We start from the raw sequence: 17151 nt of genomic DNA, 5'->3' as shown, positions 1-17151 counted from the left end.
CTGGGCAATTTGTAAAAATTAAACACATACGCGCAGGATGGAAAAGTTAAACTCTCTCCTCTCGCTGTAGCAGACCTCCAGGAAAATACAAGAAGAAATTATGAGTAATATTAAACCGAACACAAATAAAATATGACTTTAAAAATGTGGCATTGGGTGTGGGGGAGATTAGATTACTGAGTGAATGACATGCGTTTATTGCAGGATGTGTAAAAGCATGATTCGATTTTATGGTTTAACTCGGTCACAATCTGGACTCTGGCGTGTGAACACAATCTGACCTTCCTCTGTGGTCAGATAATCTTTGAAATTTCCGAGAAGCTCTGTTACAAGCTAACTTTTTTTTTCTCTTTCTAAAGCAGCAGAAATGACGGATCGGCCAGTAAACCTCCTGCCTTTGTTGTGTTACACAGAAACAGTGCTTCTGTTCGGCAGATCCTGAGGAGCTGTGTGTGTTTTTGTGCTCATACGCTTGTGTACACGAGTGCGGCAATGAAGCACTTTTTTCCCTCCCACTCAACACCTCTGTCTCAACCCTTCTCCCACTCACTAGGCTTTTTCAACAAGGATTTCTCTGTTTGCGCGCTCACTCTCCTGCTGTGTTTCCCTCTCGTGCGCACTCCCGAACTCGCCATTCTCTATTAACATGTCTTTGTTTCACTCCTCTTCCCTCTGTCTGCCATGTTTTAACCTTCTGTGCCGTGGTCAGAAGCCGTTTCTTTCTCTCTCTCCCCCTCTGCAAGCGCACCTCCAATTCCAACGCGACACATGGTCAGCAAATTAGTATGTAAATATTTATCATAGATGCAAAGCGCCGTGACATGTCAGCTATCTCTCTGCCTCTCTCTCCCTGCTTCTCGCATAGTCACTTCCTTGTTGGGCCAGATGGCAGGTGGGGTTTTCATGATGGGAGGGGTGTGTGTGACGAACGGAGCTGGCTTAGGCTACTGAGTACAAGCTGCTCCCATGGCCTCCACACAAGTCACCATCAGCAGAGCTCCAACAGCCACATCAACAGGCGTCGGCAAGCTTTTAACTGTTCGGGCACATGCTCGCGATACGGGAGCAGGGTTTCTATCGTATTAACCCTCCCAAGCAGTTTCTTTTGCTCCTGTCGCATTTTTGCTTCACTGCGGGCTCGTTTTTCTCTGCAATATAAAGTCCTGCACCTCTATGGAATCAGCACAACCATGGCTAGAAGTACAGGGAGTGAAAAATGTCTTCCTTGGAGTACGATATAGTTGTAATGCCATAAATCAGAAGAAAGAAAAAAACTGACGTTGGATGGTTTTGATTATATATTTTGCAGAAATTTAAAACTTGGAATCAGTGTGTCAGCATTTTTCCTTCCACCCACATGCGTTTCCAACACTTGAAACAAAAATGGCGACTCTGCATGCTATCAATATTATACTACTTACATTTTTAACATGACATTTTCCATATTTATCCCCAATCTCCCTAATGTAAACACAGCCAGCAGTTCTGCCGAAATGTCCTAGAATTTTTGGCACGTAACTGTTGTGCTGGTGGCTTCACTGTTGCACAGAATTTTTTTTTTTTTTTTTTTACAGAATCTGGTTAAAGCAAACTATCTATTTTTGACCAATTTTTTAAATTAAATAAGTAAAATAAATGGAAGCAATTAAATATTGCAATGTTAAACCCAGATGTGGTCATTTTTCCCAACAGAACTGCACGTTCTTTGAGCTTTAGTGGTCAAAAAGTAGAAAATTCAATGATTCTTCCTGCTTTTAAAGATCTGTCTCTGATAAATACAACACTTTTTATTAGAGTTAAAACACATTGAAGAATATTGTGCTTAAACCACTGAGGATGATTTTCATGAGGTTTAGAGTTGAGTGCTCAGTAAAATCTGAAATGGTTTAAATTCCAGCGCAGTTTGCCTTAGCTGCTCCCATTTCATAACATTAGATATAGTTTTTTTTTCTAGAAAATGCATTCTTGGTAAAGAAAGACTTGTGTGTGTTAAAAGGTCTTACTAGACCTTGATGAGACCTTGATAAGTTAAATGTAAAGTGTGCTTCCTCTGTGTCGCATTGCAAGGCTATTAAATCTTATGCAACGGTCTTTTAATGAGAAATACATGTGTATGGAGGCTGATAGATGGACCAGCTGGGTCAAGTTTTGCTTATTGCAGATATAATGATGTCTGTATATGTGGTAGCTGGTATACTATACACTGGGAAGTAGCAACAGAAGTCATTAGAAGATGTAAAGTGAAAGAAGAATGAGGGAGGATAGAAACTGGGAAACCTTGATGCAATGCATCACACAACTGTCCAGGACATGTTTTTTTCACCTTTTTAAACTCAGATTGGAATTTTTTTTGATGTGAAAAAAACTATAGTCCATTATCTATTTTTGTTTTTTTTTAAACTCTCAAATGCTGATGTTAGTTTTGGCATCGGTGAAGCCTTGGATTTGAGACTTCCTCAAGTGTGCATAACATAAAGCAGAGGACTTGTGCAAGTGCAGAGAGGAAAAGAATGTTTCTGCCCCACAAAAGCGATGTTTATTTCGCTCCGTCTTTTTCTAGATTTTTGTTTATTGCATGTGGAATACTAAAAAGGCTTTCCTATTCGGGCCTCGAAAATGGAAACAATAAAATACAAGCTCAAAGCCCATATATATAGATACATCCAGTCAGGGGTAGGCATTAAATAGCTATAAAATGTTGGGAACCAGCAGTTTACACCAGCACAGTAATTTGAAGTTAGTTCATTTCTTCAAAGTCCAATAATAAATCAGAGATGGTAATATTTATTGTTGCTGCCGTACTTTAACAGCAGCTTTTGAAGCATTGCATACAGATTGATGTTCGTAATGGATTGCAAGCTCCACCTCAGCCTTTCCATGAATGCACACTCTGCAGGATGTCACAAAAAACGGGGGTATTGTTATCGCCCATTCTCAATCAAAATGCGATATGGCACAGTCTGCATCACTCGCTCAATGAGCCCGGCCTTTGGAGTGGCCTGTGTAGGTTCTGAAGCCAGGTTGTGTAATGCCCACCACCCACTCGATAGCTGCTGCCCGCTGATATGCTGCTACTCAGGAAGATCACTTTAGCGCACAAGCAGGAGATGGCCAGAACGAATTGTTTCTCACTCCAGATAATGTACTCCCACCTGCTCTTCTTATGTGGGCTTTGGTTCTCACCTCGTTTTTGTGTGTTGTGTGACAAGAGGGAGGGAGGCAGAAGCATGTCTGTAGGTGTACAGGAACAGAGTGATGGGAGGATTGTGTGTTTGCTGTGATAAAGCAGAGCCCTGAGCTGGAGGAGTGGGCCGCTGCACTGTTTCTGTTTGATTTGCATCGACCAGCATCGCACAGAAGAGGTGACTGCAAATCACAGTGACGGTCACGTCGGGTCTTTTTGGCCGGTGATTGAACTCCCAGCATTGCCGTGTCACCCCGCTGTTTTCTTCTCCAGCCAGTGATAGCTTTCCAAAAGGTCAGCTGGAGGTGCAGTCCTCCCACACAGTGTGTTTGACGTGTGCTTCAGGTGAAATTGAAGTTTCTCGCTCCCTCAATAGACTTCTAAAATGTTGCTCCGTTCAGTGGGAAACTGTAAACACTGGATTTTCACAATAATTGCTCTCTTGGTGGTCCTCCCTTCAGACAGTATTGTATTCTCCAGAGTTTAATGTGAATGTTTTTAGCTACAGAGCCTGATTCTGAATGTTTTTACGCTGCATTGTTGCCATTGGTGATGCTTATAGGGATCCTTTATCAGCTCAGCAGCAGCCTCGGTCAGTTTCTTTTCACCTCCGTGTTACAAGCTGCCATTGTTTGCATTTGAAAGGATTTGATGTTTCCATAGCAATAAGCAGCTTTAGCATCACACACCTTTCTGGATAGATGCATCACTGGGGTAATTGTGTTGCATTCTGTTGCATCATTATGTACAGGAACACATTTATCCATCTGCCATACATGCTTCATCCAATAGAGAGGTGCAGAGGGTGAAAAGCGGTGTGGACAGGTCAGGAGTTCATCACACGCTCGCCTAAACATCTTCAGCTAGTTTAGAATTACCAATTAACCTGCCAAGCATGATATTGGACATTGGGACGAAGCCCGAAAACCTGGAGAGAGCATTGCAACACCCAGCTTTTAAATCATAAATGAAAGTATACATTATTTGAAGTGTAAATTCAGCAAAATAAAATGATGTCAACACAGATTTTTAAAGAAAATGACAGTTACATGGTCACTTCTGGTTGTTATGAGAGCTGTTTTTTCAAAAATCACATTGTAAGGGAGGAATTTGAGAAGAAAAAAGGCAGAAAAATAGTGCCGATCTCCAACGTCCAACATCTTATCAAGATATGTTGTGTTTTTTCTTTACTTAATACAGAAAATAACTGTGCCCGTAAACAGTAGCTGCAGTTTAATTTCTACTTATTAAAACACAGCTTCAGTAATTTTTATTCCATTAAATCAATTTCCCTTGAACTTTACACCCAATCTAAAATAGACCAGCCCAACGTTTGTAGTAGATTTGGTTTGATTACACGAGGGAATAAGGACATCTTTAGAAATCAGACACAAATAACAAGGCACCTTTTTGAAGTCGGTCCCTGCTGTGGATTTACACAGTTACACAGTGTGGATTTAATAAAAGACAAATGGTAAAGCGGAGGTTTACGATACAGTCAAGGCGAGCTGATTCTCCGAGCGGTCTCACGAGGCTCGTAACTTGAGATAATTGCTCTCCAATGCTGTCCTCCAGTTCCCACTAATTGGGTATCTCTGTGAAAGACTTTTTTTTCACAGGCTCTTATTGTATTTCCTGCTCCAAGATACAGTTCATAAAGCAACGGTTTCACAAAAAGAAAGTCTGTGTCCTTTTCAAATTAGATTTAAATCTGTTCACCCTGTTGTTAATTACTTAATGAACCGATTGCTTGAAGAATAGATGGGTTGTGGCACGCTGGCATCAGACATGGATGCTTTGCTTATCGCTGCTGTCGCTGTGAGAGCGTTCAGTGAATATTGCTGATTGTTATCTTTGTGTTATTTGTTTATTATCAGATGATGAAGATGACTTTTCTGACTTGTTAACCAACATGGAAAGGCTTTAAATGGTGCCGTTAACTGCTGTTGTGATCAAACTGGCTGTGTAGATTTAATTCTGTGTTAAATGATTTAATATTTGTTGTAACTTAAGCCCTCAGTGACACGTTTGTTCACCACTATGCCTGTTATACTATTAGACACCATTTGACAGCCATTAGCATTCGGTGAACTCATCTTTAGTTTCATTAGATTTGGATTAGCAGTCCCCGACTGGTGCAATGTGCGTGTCCAAATTTCCCATCCAACCTTTCAGCATGTCAGCTGACCCTCTTTGCTGTCGTTCAGTCTTAATTTGCTACAACTCAAGTAGAACTGGGCTTCAAGTGCAATGACTTTAGAAGCATTTATCAAGAAAAAAATGAACTTCTAAAACAAAAATAAGTATTGCAACAACATTTACAAGTCAGTTACTTTGACTTAAAGCTATAATATGGACCATTTTCACAACAAAATGTCTGAAAACAACAAAAGCAATGTTGTAGATTTTGTTGACGTGTGCTTACAAGGCCTGCACAATATTGGGAAAAAAACTTTGATATTTAGTTTTTCTGTGATGTGAAATAGCTGCATAATAAACATAGCATGGGTATAACTTATCTTAGCAGGATGCAGTTTGTGAGTAAAGGACCACAAGATTTCACCTCATTTTCTGTAGTTATGCAGACTTGACATCTCTCATCGAGGCCGCAAACAGCCAACACTGCTAACAACAACTAGCTGCAGACATTCAGTGTATTTTATAATGCTAGCTTGGGCTAATACGGCTGCTGGATAACTTTTTATTGGCTGTCGTGTACACAACAGCTTCAGATAGACTCCCAAACACCGTCTAACTTGCAAAAATACATCTATTGGTGCAACTTTTTGGTACTAGACCTTCATGAGGCAACTTGTTTGATTCAAAGTCAGAAGCCATCTTAAAAAGGAAGACCACCAATGAACAGACCCTACCCTATGGGGGTATGAATCACCAAAACAGAGACAAAATGCTTATTTTTATACGAAACAGGAGAGTCAACAATAATATAAAGAGAAACATTGATATTGCCACAAGATATTGACCTAGTGTGGGTAAAGCTCATTAGAAAATACACAGCAATACTGGATAACATAACCCACAATCAGACAGAAGAGGTGAACAGCAGTAACACATCCAAATAATGTAAATGCTGCAGACCCTCACCCTGTCCAAAATGCAGACCATATTAACCAAACAAAAGTATTTTCTATATATACAATCAGTGTCTTTGTATCCAGAATGCCTGCAGCACTGTTTGTGTATATACACATCAATCAATCAATCAATCAGTTCATCAGACTTTAACTCAGAATGCTTTACAGATAATAGAAATAAAAATGCAATAAAACAGCACAAACAACCCCAACCCCACCCCACAGTCAAGTTATCAGTAAAGGACTTTAAAACATACGGACTGAGGAACTGAATAAACACTATCTTATACAACACATGCAATGAGGAAACACCAGAGGAGATAAAATGAAATAAAATAAGATAAGCTAGACAACTAAAATAAAATAAGTGAAATAAAATAGCTATTATTAAACTAGAGATGGATAAAAATAGAAGTAGAAGTCCATGATAATAAAAATAACAAAATAAATGTCAAAAATGTAGTAATAAACTACGTTAAATAGACTAAAATAATGTAAATAGGTGAATAAATAGAGAAGTCAAATAAAATTAACTGTATGAAGGTGATACATTAGTACAATCTATCAAATTAATCAAAAGCCTGACTAAAAAAAGTACATCTTGAGTGTATAATATGTCAGTGGACTTCCATATCCAGATGTCGTTGCTGTCGTCCACAGCTTCTCTTTAATTAAAGGTGTTACCAATGTTTTGGTCTGCGATGTTGCACACTAAACATTTAACCTCCTGTTTCCTTGGAAAAATACCTGCAGAAACCTGGAACACTAAAAATATGCCAAGGATTCCTTAAAAATATACTGGTTTGGATAACTTTTTACTTTAAACTTTGCCTTCAAATCGTCTCCAGAGCTACTCATTTATCGAAGCCGCTTGACAGAAAGCTCGCCACAGTCCTTGTGTGGATTTTCGCTGCTTCTGTTTGTTCATGATATTCCAGTTTGACTCCACGAGGTTGAGTTCATGGCTCTGTGTGGGCCAAACCATCTGTTGCACTACGTGTTGTTCATGTTGTCACTAAAGACAGTTCCTTATGACAGCAGCTGTGTGTTTGTGGTCATTGTCATGCTGCAGAGTGACTTTAGTACCCATCAGATGTAAATATGTTTATATAACGATGGTGTTTAAGTGTCTAACGCTCGTGTGTGCCTTCATACCAAAGACTGCACCCTTCCAACTTCAGAATGACTTAGATAAGTCGCCTAGTTAGTGTTCAGTGTTTTCCTAAACAACACCACACTGTTTTAATGTTTTACACATAGCGGCAGTCTCCTGGATGCGTCCTTCAGTCTGTCGCTGCTTTTTATTCTCAGCAGAAATTCAAAAATTACTGTGTTTATGTTTTGTTTTGTTTTGCACCTCATTAATAGTCTACTTTTTTAAAAAAAGGAGTTGCTGCACACAGACTAATGAGTATAGGGGGAAAAAGGAGGAACATCTGTATTTTTTTTTTAGCTATTTTTTTTAAATACTAGGTAATTAGAATTTAATTTTATTCACAGGGAGAAGTGATCCAAAAGTGAAGTCACTAGCTGGCAAAATGTGATGAGATTTTTTAGTGATAAATAAGTTCAGGTGGAGCTTATCCTTGAACCGACCTTTATGGTGTCTGTAAAATTGACGAGGGGCGTTTAAATCAGACGACCTCGCATGCTTCCTGTCAGTCAATGTTGGCTAAGCAGCAAATCCCCGGGGGCCTCTGCTTCTCCTGTGTCCTCAGGGAGTAATGAAGTACAGGATCACATAGGGTGATGGGAAACCAATCCAGGGTGAATCATTGGTCGTGGCTGGTTCCTGTTGGTCCCAGAATACTCCCCTGACGGTGTTTAACAGCTGCCTGCCGTGGCTGTTAGTATGGAAATGATATGACAGCAGATCAAAGTATGTCAAGTGATGCGGCGAGTGTAACAGCGCGAGCATATTCTGAGTAATTGTCTGTTAGTTACTGCCATGACAAGCCAGATTTGTAATCACAGGTAATTTAACAGGAAAAATTTAGAAACTGCACAAAGCTTTCCAGTGGTTTTGGCCAATGAAACATTTGTGTATTTGGCAAAGGCACGGGCTGTGTTCAGAATGAGTCCTGCTAGCCAGTTGAAACACCTCAAGGTTAAAAAGAGGTTGAAAGAGGAGGATGTGGTGGAAAAGCCAGGTTTGGAAATGGAGCCAGTTCTTGTGATTCTTCTCCAAACTGGACAAATTCTTTCTTGGAGAAAAGAGTGTGTTCTGACGTCTGGTAGATTTTGTTTGCTATTAAAGACATGAGCTGGAACCATATGGAATTTAATGTCTAACATTTAGTGCCTGCCATAGAAATGCTATGCTTCCTATATTTCAAGGGTTGTGAATAAACAGCTTATTTTAGCAAACATTTTGACGAGGGATTGAACGATATGGGTTTTTCTGGAACTCAGGAAAGGCTGGTAAATGTAATGTTTTAACAGCATGATAGCAGATAACGTATCATTCATAACTAGACTTATTCATTTATAAGGGTGACTATAATTGGATCTGTTAAATAGAAATAGTTGGGATTAAATTAGTACGCTCTCCTCTGTTTATGTAGCATCGATTGAGACTGATCAGTTTGTCTCCTGCACTTACATCTGTTGTTTTTCTGTTCACTTTTAATGCAAGGTGCATATCGTAAAGCATCATTATTGTTTTCCAGACTCTGTTTCAGGTTAATCTGTGGCTGCCTTCTAACTTAGCCGCTAGCTGTTAGCTTAAAGCCTTAGCCACTTTGAGAGAAGGTAATTTCCTGGTTTGTGACAACAACTTTTGTTTCTTGTTTAGTTTTTCTGAGACCACAGAGTGATGACAGACAGAGAAAGGAGGCTGCATCAGACCTGAAATAGTGCATTTAATTTGTTATTAATCAACCAATAAAAATACAGATACCGATAATCCGAAAAATTGCCAAATATTGGCAGCGATAATCTGCCTAATTTTGACATTCAGAGAATCTCTTGTTTGTATTTTTGGGTACAAATCAACATTGTTTCATGTTCTTTGTGTAATTTTTGAGAGTGATACAGTAGTAGCATGGGCTGATCAAAAACAGTTTCTATAAATACATTTCATTAAAGGGATCTGATTAAATCCTGTGTAGAAAACTGCAGATAAAATGTTGTTCCATCTGTGCTCTTAACTGCTCAGCTCACTTGGACAGCGAACAGTAAAAATGATGCAAAATGTGGAAATAAACAAATACCCCTCTCACCATGTTACTGAGGCTTTCATGTGTTGTTTCTCAGGTGTAAAATACTTGTCATCCTGACTTGCTTTGGTCCCTTTTTTTTTTTTGCCATATTTCCAGTTTGCGGCGACATCCATGGGCAGTTCTTTGACCTGATGAAGCTGTTTGAAGTAGGAGGATCACCAGCATCCACGCGCTACCTTTTCCTGGGGGACTACGTTGACAGAGGGTATTTCAGTATTGAAGTGAGTCTGTATATTTGTTTTTGTCCCCACGAGGGGCCTGATCAAGTGCGACACACACCATGTGCTCGACTGAAGCTGTGTTTATTAATAGCTTTTCTCTGAGCGTGGATCAAATCAGACTGCAGATATTGGAGTGGTGATGGGCTTTTGTAATAACTTCAAATGTAGCCTGGATAGCAAATGTCATGGTGTAGCTTAGGGTTCTGTACAGAGAGATTTTTAATATGAAGCAAAATACATGTATATAATCTGGGACTGCAGGTTGGAGTTAGTAATATATATATTTCCTGCCATCTCATCACCTGAAACATTATACTTGTATTAATAAAATATATTTTAATGGAGTGTGCCGTGCCTGTTCTCCGAAGGTTCCTTTGAAGGTTTGTCATCTCTTTCGAAATGTGCTGCATGAATGTTTCATTATAAGAAGAACTACTTGTATTGTGCCACTCTGTGAAGCTGACAAAGTCTGACTTGAGGGGTTTTGCTTCGAGTTTAAGTAAAGATGACATGCTAACCCTTCCCCCATGTCTTTTTTGTCCTTCTTTATTCCAGTGTGTGCTGTACTTGTGGGCCTTAAAGATCCTTTACCCCAAAACACTGTTTTTGCTGCGTGGGAATCATGAATGTCGACATTTAACAGAGTATTTCACATTTAAGCAGGAATGTAAGTAATGCTTTTGCACTTCATTTTTCACCTTTGATCTGAAGTGAGGCTCCATCTCTTGATGCTTTTGTACAGAGTGGAAGGAGAATTGAGTTATTCTTTCTAAAAGCTGTTTATTATGTGTCCGGTTCAGCCGCTGACCTTAAACGCTCACTTTAAAGGAACCTCTGGCCCGCTGCAGGATTCAGTCAGATTTTTGCCCTTTTTGATATTTACACATGTCAGAACTGTTTCTGTTGGACTCAGATAGGGAAGGGGAAAAAAACAACAAAAACGCTGTGAAATTGTGCTCTTTTTTTAAGTATGTTTTGGAAGTTTTTTGGCACTATTGAGTGCCTTTTCCGTCCCAGACTAGTACACTGCCCCAATGTATGAGAGCGGCTTTGTTTGACTTGGCATGCTTTCTTTTCCCTGCCCTATTTCCCCCCATGACAGGTAGAATTAAGTATTCAGAGAGGGTGTATGACGCATGTATGGACGCCTTCGACTGCCTTCCCCTGGCTGCACTTATGAACCAGCAGTTCCTGTGTGTACACGGAGGACTATCCCCAGAAATCACAAATCTTGACGACATCAGGAAAGTATGTGACTGATTTGACATCATTTTCTCTATAATTTCTCAAAGCTACAGTCCGTGTGTGATTTCTTAGCAGCAGGTTGCCGTTAATGACTTTAAAAATACCGATCATTTGTTGAAAATTGGAGCTTCCTGTCCGCTTCGTGTATTTTCTGCGTTCACTCAAGTTAATGAGAGAAAAAACTGTTCGTTTTAGCATGATGTGCTGTGAAAATAACAACCTTGCTCGCAGTGCATGAAGTGATTCTCCCAGATCTGTCTCAGATACTGCTCAGGACTTGGACACGGGGGATTGTAAGCACCAGTCTGGTCCTCTCTCTGATTAAAAAATGCTGAAGAGTCGGATCCTGCTTTCAAACTAATTCAATAATTCCAAATGGATTTTGTGGCTGCAATCAGAGGGCATGCATAATAGAATTTGCTCTATTGAAGTGTCCATCATGCTACCCATCCAGTAATCCACAAGCTTTTGTTCGAGAAAGAGCCATCCTTGCCTGAAAGCGGAGACATTTATGTTCATTGCTTGAAAAGAATGGCAGCCATCAGGTTTTTTTTCATGCCTTTCCAATATAACATCCTTCTAGGTACTGAAAGATGAGCACAGTCTTTGACACATCATCCATGCTGTGTAACTCTGAATGCCATTTAAAATCATTTCAGCAAGCATGTTAGCTTCAGCCATGATTTAATTACGATGACTGCAGTCTTCTTCGTGTGTAATTTTTCCTGCCACACAGGCTGACGGGAGTTTTTTGCTTTTTCTTCCACAGCTAGACAGATTCAAAGAGCCTCCAGCGTATGGGCCGATGTGCGATCTGCTGTGGTCCGACCCTCTGGAGGACTTTGGAAATGAAAAGAGCCAAGAGCACTTCACACACAACACAGTGCGAGGCTGTTCCTACTTCTACAGGTGAGCGTTGTGTTTCTTACAATTACAGTAATGCCACATTTGAAGATCTTTGAAAAATTGCACTAGGATTCCAGAGAGATAACAGCTTTAACTCCCTACTAGCATTAACCAGCTAGCGCTATATTTGCAGTGAATTTCTCAAAGACTTCCTGTTGCCCGTATTTATGTAACCCACATTACCTTCAATTGAGCTGAGTAACTGAACAAACAGAGGAAGTGCTCGGAGCAAGCAGCTTGCACTGTCACAAAATGTAATGAACTGGCACATTACCACGAGGCACAGTCCTGTCTCTAAATGTGTTCGGCGCTCCCTCCGCTCATTATGGCCTGAGCGATGCTTACTTGGCCCTGCATGCCTGGGGCAAGCCAGCAGAAGTAGTCAGATATGTCTTGAAGCTCCTAATAAGCATTTTCTCTTTTTGTCTTTTATTAATAATAGCAGGTGTTTCATAACTTGCTGGCCTAATAGTATTTTAATGTTAGAAATGAACTCCCAGCGCTCCAGTAGTTGGGGAGTTATGAGAATATATTTCCACCAATTGTCTTTACATATTTTCTTAGTTTATTGAGCATTTACATTGCAGAAGTGAAAAGAATGTTTCTCGCTAATGTAAATAAAGGGAGGTCGAACAAAAATGTCAACAATGTTGGCCTTTTACCTCAGACGACTGATTTGACTGTCACATGTTTGTGTTGTGCCGGCATCCTTGTTAACCTTCTGCCGTTTGGTCAAAATTCCTCCGGAGTCTTGTTTTCATCAGTGTCCTCCACTTCATCTGCCCAGGGGATGGTCACTAATTGGCATCACACTGGCTTGCGGGATTTATGAGATGGTTTAAGCCAGACTGAGAGCGAGCCCTTCCTCAACAACCCCTCCCTGAACATCAGCTTCTTTGTTGCCTCCGTCTTGCGGCAACCAATATTTCCCCCCACCGACGCCGCAGGCACGCTCGTAACACTTTTACAAATGTAATTCAGGCATGAAATTGCACATTTCAAATATGGTTGCTTTTATTATAGCTTCCACACAGCAGTATAGATCAGTCAGCCTAAAGGGATTGTTGTTGTTTTTTTTGTTGTTGCATCTTTAATCATCGGCGTTAATCCAAGCTATGCATATTAAACCAACTTTAAACTCCGCTTTTGACACAGTGAATGTACAATGTGGCCCTTCAGATTGCAGGTTGGTGAACCAATTTCTTGTGCAACTTCTCATGGTGTCCAAGGAGCTCATTAACATCTGTGCCCTGTTGTTGGACAGATGGGAGATGATCTAAACTCAGAATGCAAACTGCCAAAAAACAAACTAGGCCGAAACGTATCTTATCTGCCCGAACAGCGCCATATGGCACGTATCTGCATCTGCTGCAAGAAATCAAGTGCAAAATAAAACATTTATTCCTGATTTCTTGTCTCCCATGAAGAAAAATAAACTAATTGCATTTTTAATTCCCTCTTGGCATCTGCCGTCTCTCCTTTCCACGTCCCTCCCAGCAGATGTTTGTTTTGATTGTCAGGAATGCGTGTGTATCCGAGACCGTTAAGAATTCCGAAACCTCAACGGTGTATTTTGTTGAATATTGAGAAAGAATCTTCTAAAATCCTGTTTTAAACTCAGCTGGTTTGGTCGTGAGGCAGTTGATGAACAAAAATGTTTAGTTTGGTTTTGATTGCAGCATGTGGGCGTTGTTCATTGTTGTGCTCTGATTTTGCAGAGGTGTTGAGCTGGGATTACAGAACTTAGTACAAAATCCCAACTTGTACATCATATTGCTTCTTTGATACACAAAAGTTTGGGTGTTTGGGGGGGTGTTTATGGATCCTGGTTATACTTTTATTTTTTTCTTTGCTTTACGTCACTGGTTAAATAACAACAGGACAGATACTTAATACCTGAAACAGACTGGGATTCCAGTCAGAGTGATGCCAGCAGACACCGGAGAAAATAGAGATTTGATTCATGTACTGTCTGCCTCACACAATGCTGTGAAGTTCCCTAAAATATCATCTGCATTGCTGCAAAAGCTGTAAAGTGACTGTCGTTTTAATCAGCCAAAAGTTCTAGAAATGAAACTGCAAAAAGCCACTTGAATTAGGCCCCTGTTATTACTGAAAAAAATCCTCCCACATTCAGGCGTTTCATATGTAAAGCAACGGTGTCACTCATTTATCGTGAGCTGCCACTCATGTCGTTCATTACAAAGCATCCCACGATTCACAAATCATGACGTCCGCTTGGGTTTTTCATCGTGTTCGGTAGCAGCACCTCTCAAATGTATTTTGGTAATGCAGTGTTAAAGGCAGATTTACTTAAGAAATAGCGTTTGCCAAGGAAATTTCCAGTGGAAGCCGCTGCTGCAGGATAGAAATGGAAAACTCTGAAGCCCGACTGAACCGTCGTTTGATTGTTGGCAGTCGGGCTTTTAGTCTCGCAGACTTGAATAGATCAACGTGAGCATAAAACACGCTCTAACACTCCCCAGTGATACCTTTTTTTTATTCTTAAAGAAGCAGTCTGCTATGAATCATGTCGTACTTGACATTTTTTTAGCTTCATTCTAAAATACAGTCCAACGTTTGAGAAGCATCACACCTACTCCTCTTATAGTATGAAATCATCTTATGGGCTTTTGTTTAGACTATGAGTTATTCTACTGTTGGCTTTCTAGCCATTGAAGAGCCTGCTTAAAACTGCTTAAAACTGACATGAAAGTCGGGCCAATATGTCTACATATGAGCTGCAGTCGGTTTTAGAACAAATTTAACTTGAACTCTGTGTTGTTTATCCGCTGTTTCTCCGAGCACAATCAATAACACCCGCGACTTATTTAATTATTTCTATTGATCATGCTTTCTTGGTCTTACTGGGATTTTTCTTGATGTATGAGTAAACCAAACATCTCTTTATTCAACAGCTACCCTGCAGTCTGTGACTTTCTACAACACAATAACTTATTATCTATCATCCGGGCCCATGAAGCGCAGGATGCTGGGTGAGTGTTGTGGCATTTTGTCTTCTCCCATCACACTCGTCACACAGCAGAGTGATTCAGTATTAAATGAAAAAAAAAAAAAAGCTTTGATCCAGCCTGTCTGGCGAGTAGGTTTCGGTTGCAGTCTGAACTCATGTTAATCCGAGAAATGAAAATGAATCCAGTATGAGTTTGGCCAGATGTGATGTGACGAGAATGATTCATGCGGATCTTGTTAAGAACTCTGGTTTATAAAAGTTTAGCCTGATTCGTGCTTCACATTCAGACACATTTAGCACCAAATTTTCTGCACAGTAACATCTCACTCAGGCTTTTTATGAAAACCACTTTGAAAAATTAGGCTTTTAAAAGGGGGCCCGGTGGGTGGATGTGTCAAGCTGATCTGCCTCTGAATAAGGTGAAGGCGGTAGGAGGTTGTTTACCATCGCACACCCACAGCTCGGTCACAGGGGGGGACTGCTGCCCCCAGACACCCCAGACCACACGTGTAATTATGCTACCGGCTTCCATTTAGGTTGTCTTAGCAATTGGTCAGTTTTTAACATCTCTGTAAGGTTTGGTGCAGCAAATAAATCATCCACAGTGAGATTAGTAGCAGTACTTGGTTTTAAATGCTGAGCTGGTTCAGTGTGATGACAACTTGTGGGCGTGTTTCACCTGTAACTCGGGGATTTACTCTCCTGAGGTTAAGCCCCCTTTGCTAATGCATCAACAGAAACATAGTGAAAACAAGAGGCAATAGAAGCTGTCGCTGCTAATCACATCTCGAGGGTTTAAAACTGTTGACTAATCCATGGATGAACTGTTGTAAAATTAACTAATGCTTCTCATATTTTTACCAGATACCGCATGTACAGAAAGAGTCAGACCACTGGCTTCCCGTCCCTTATCACTATCTTCTCAGCACCTAACTATCTAGATGTCTACAACAACAAAGGTAAGTAAACGGAGTATGTCATTATCAATCTTCTGTGGCTTGTAGCACGAATACCACAGTGTCACATTTATGACTTGCTTCAGGGCAACATCACATTCACAGACAAGTGGATCGAGGTTTGGAGAGTTGCTGGTTTCAGATTTGTGAAAAATGTAATGACAGCTTTGGGACGATCCAAAATGCTTTTTTTTTTCATGCTATTTTTACACAGCTAGAGGGAAAATGCAGGTGTAATTTAAAACAATATGAGTGTTTTCGTTTGTGTTGTCGATGCCAGCTGACATGGCTTTCGGGGAAGCTACAACAGACGAAAGGCTTCATTTATTCCTTTATTTCTGTCCTGGTAGAACACTTTAAAGTACTGTTTCTTCCCTCTTTAACCTGCTGAACGCCAAGGAGTTTCTGGGCCTTTTTGTTTCTCCAAGCTCTTGCTTCGCCAGGCCTTTTTGCAGCACAGAATGCTGCTGTAACTTGTTGTCATTTCCTGTAGTGAAGTGGGTTTTAAAAAACTGTAACACACAGATAGGAGGAGAAAGCTGCTTGAAGTGTACAGTCAATGGCAGGCGTATACCCACAGCCTACATCCAGTGAGTCACACTACATTTTTACTCGCTGTGGGCTCATTTTTCACTGCAATATAAAGTACAGCATCTCTATGGAAATAGGACAACAGTGACTAGTAGCAGAAAGAACTGAAAAAAGTCATCTGTGGAGTTTACCACGGTTATAATGCCATAAATCAGAATAAAGCAAAACACATGTTGAATTTCTTTGATTTTTTTTTTTTTCAGAAATAGAAAAGACTTGGAAGCACAATTTTTTTTTGCCCACAGGTATTAGCAATACTGTAACAAAAATGGTGGCTCTTCATACTATAGATACTTTACTACTTAGATTTTTAATAGTCTTCATAATTGTCTCCTATTTGTTCTATGTAAACAATCAGCCCAGTTCAGCCAAAAACTCCTTGAAATTTTATCTGTTCTCATTTGAGCAGAATTAGATTTTTACTGTGATTTATTGTTAGAGACATGTATAATGAAGTGATTATGTTGTTGTAATATCAGGATTTCAAGCTCATATTTGGTTGGATTGCCTTGTAAAACTCAAAAATGTACATGAGATATGTTGAAGGATGGTCCAAAAGGTGAAAATCTCATAATTATCTCTGTTTTTACTCTCCGTTTTGGAGTTCAGACGGATAAAGCGCTTTATTTGATCAAGAATGGCAGTAAAAATCGTTCGCTAGACTGCAAAATATGCTAAAAAATCCAGATTGACACATCGTTGTATTCATATGCAGCTTATCAGAATGGCAATGGAGAGCCAATATGCCCCGCATCAAC

At 40.1% G+C, this 17151-nt stretch overlaps 1 protein-coding gene across 5 annotated transcripts in view; it reads left to right on the top strand.

Moving 5' to 3' along the window:
* LOC111567535 (protein phosphatase 3 catalytic subunit alpha) overlaps positions 1–17151 on the top strand; it is a 71473-nt gene that overhangs the window by 28832 nt on the left and 25490 nt on the right. For all 5 annotated transcript variants that reach the window (XM_023268718.3, XM_035947483.2, XM_023268719.3 and 2 more), the window contains exons 3-8: positions 9597–9721; positions 10277–10388; positions 10824–10969; positions 11736–11875; positions 14791–14868; positions 15711–15805. In XM_023268718.3, coding sequence (XP_023124486.1) covers positions 9597–9721; positions 10277–10388; positions 10824–10969; positions 11736–11875; positions 14791–14868; positions 15711–15805 — 696 coding nt within the window. The remainder of the gene's footprint in view (positions 1–9596; positions 9722–10276; positions 10389–10823; positions 10970–11735; positions 11876–14790; positions 14869–15710; positions 15806–17151) is intronic.

The sequence above is a fragment of the Amphiprion ocellaris genome, chromosome 23, assembly GCF_022539595.1.
Source record: "Amphiprion ocellaris isolate individual 3 ecotype Okinawa chromosome 23, ASM2253959v1, whole genome shotgun sequence".
Lineage (NCBI taxonomy): Eukaryota > Metazoa > Chordata > Actinopteri > Pomacentridae > Amphiprion > Amphiprion ocellaris.
The sequence above is the reverse complement of the archived record's forward strand: the minus strand, read 5'-3'. Positions and strand labels throughout refer to the sequence as shown.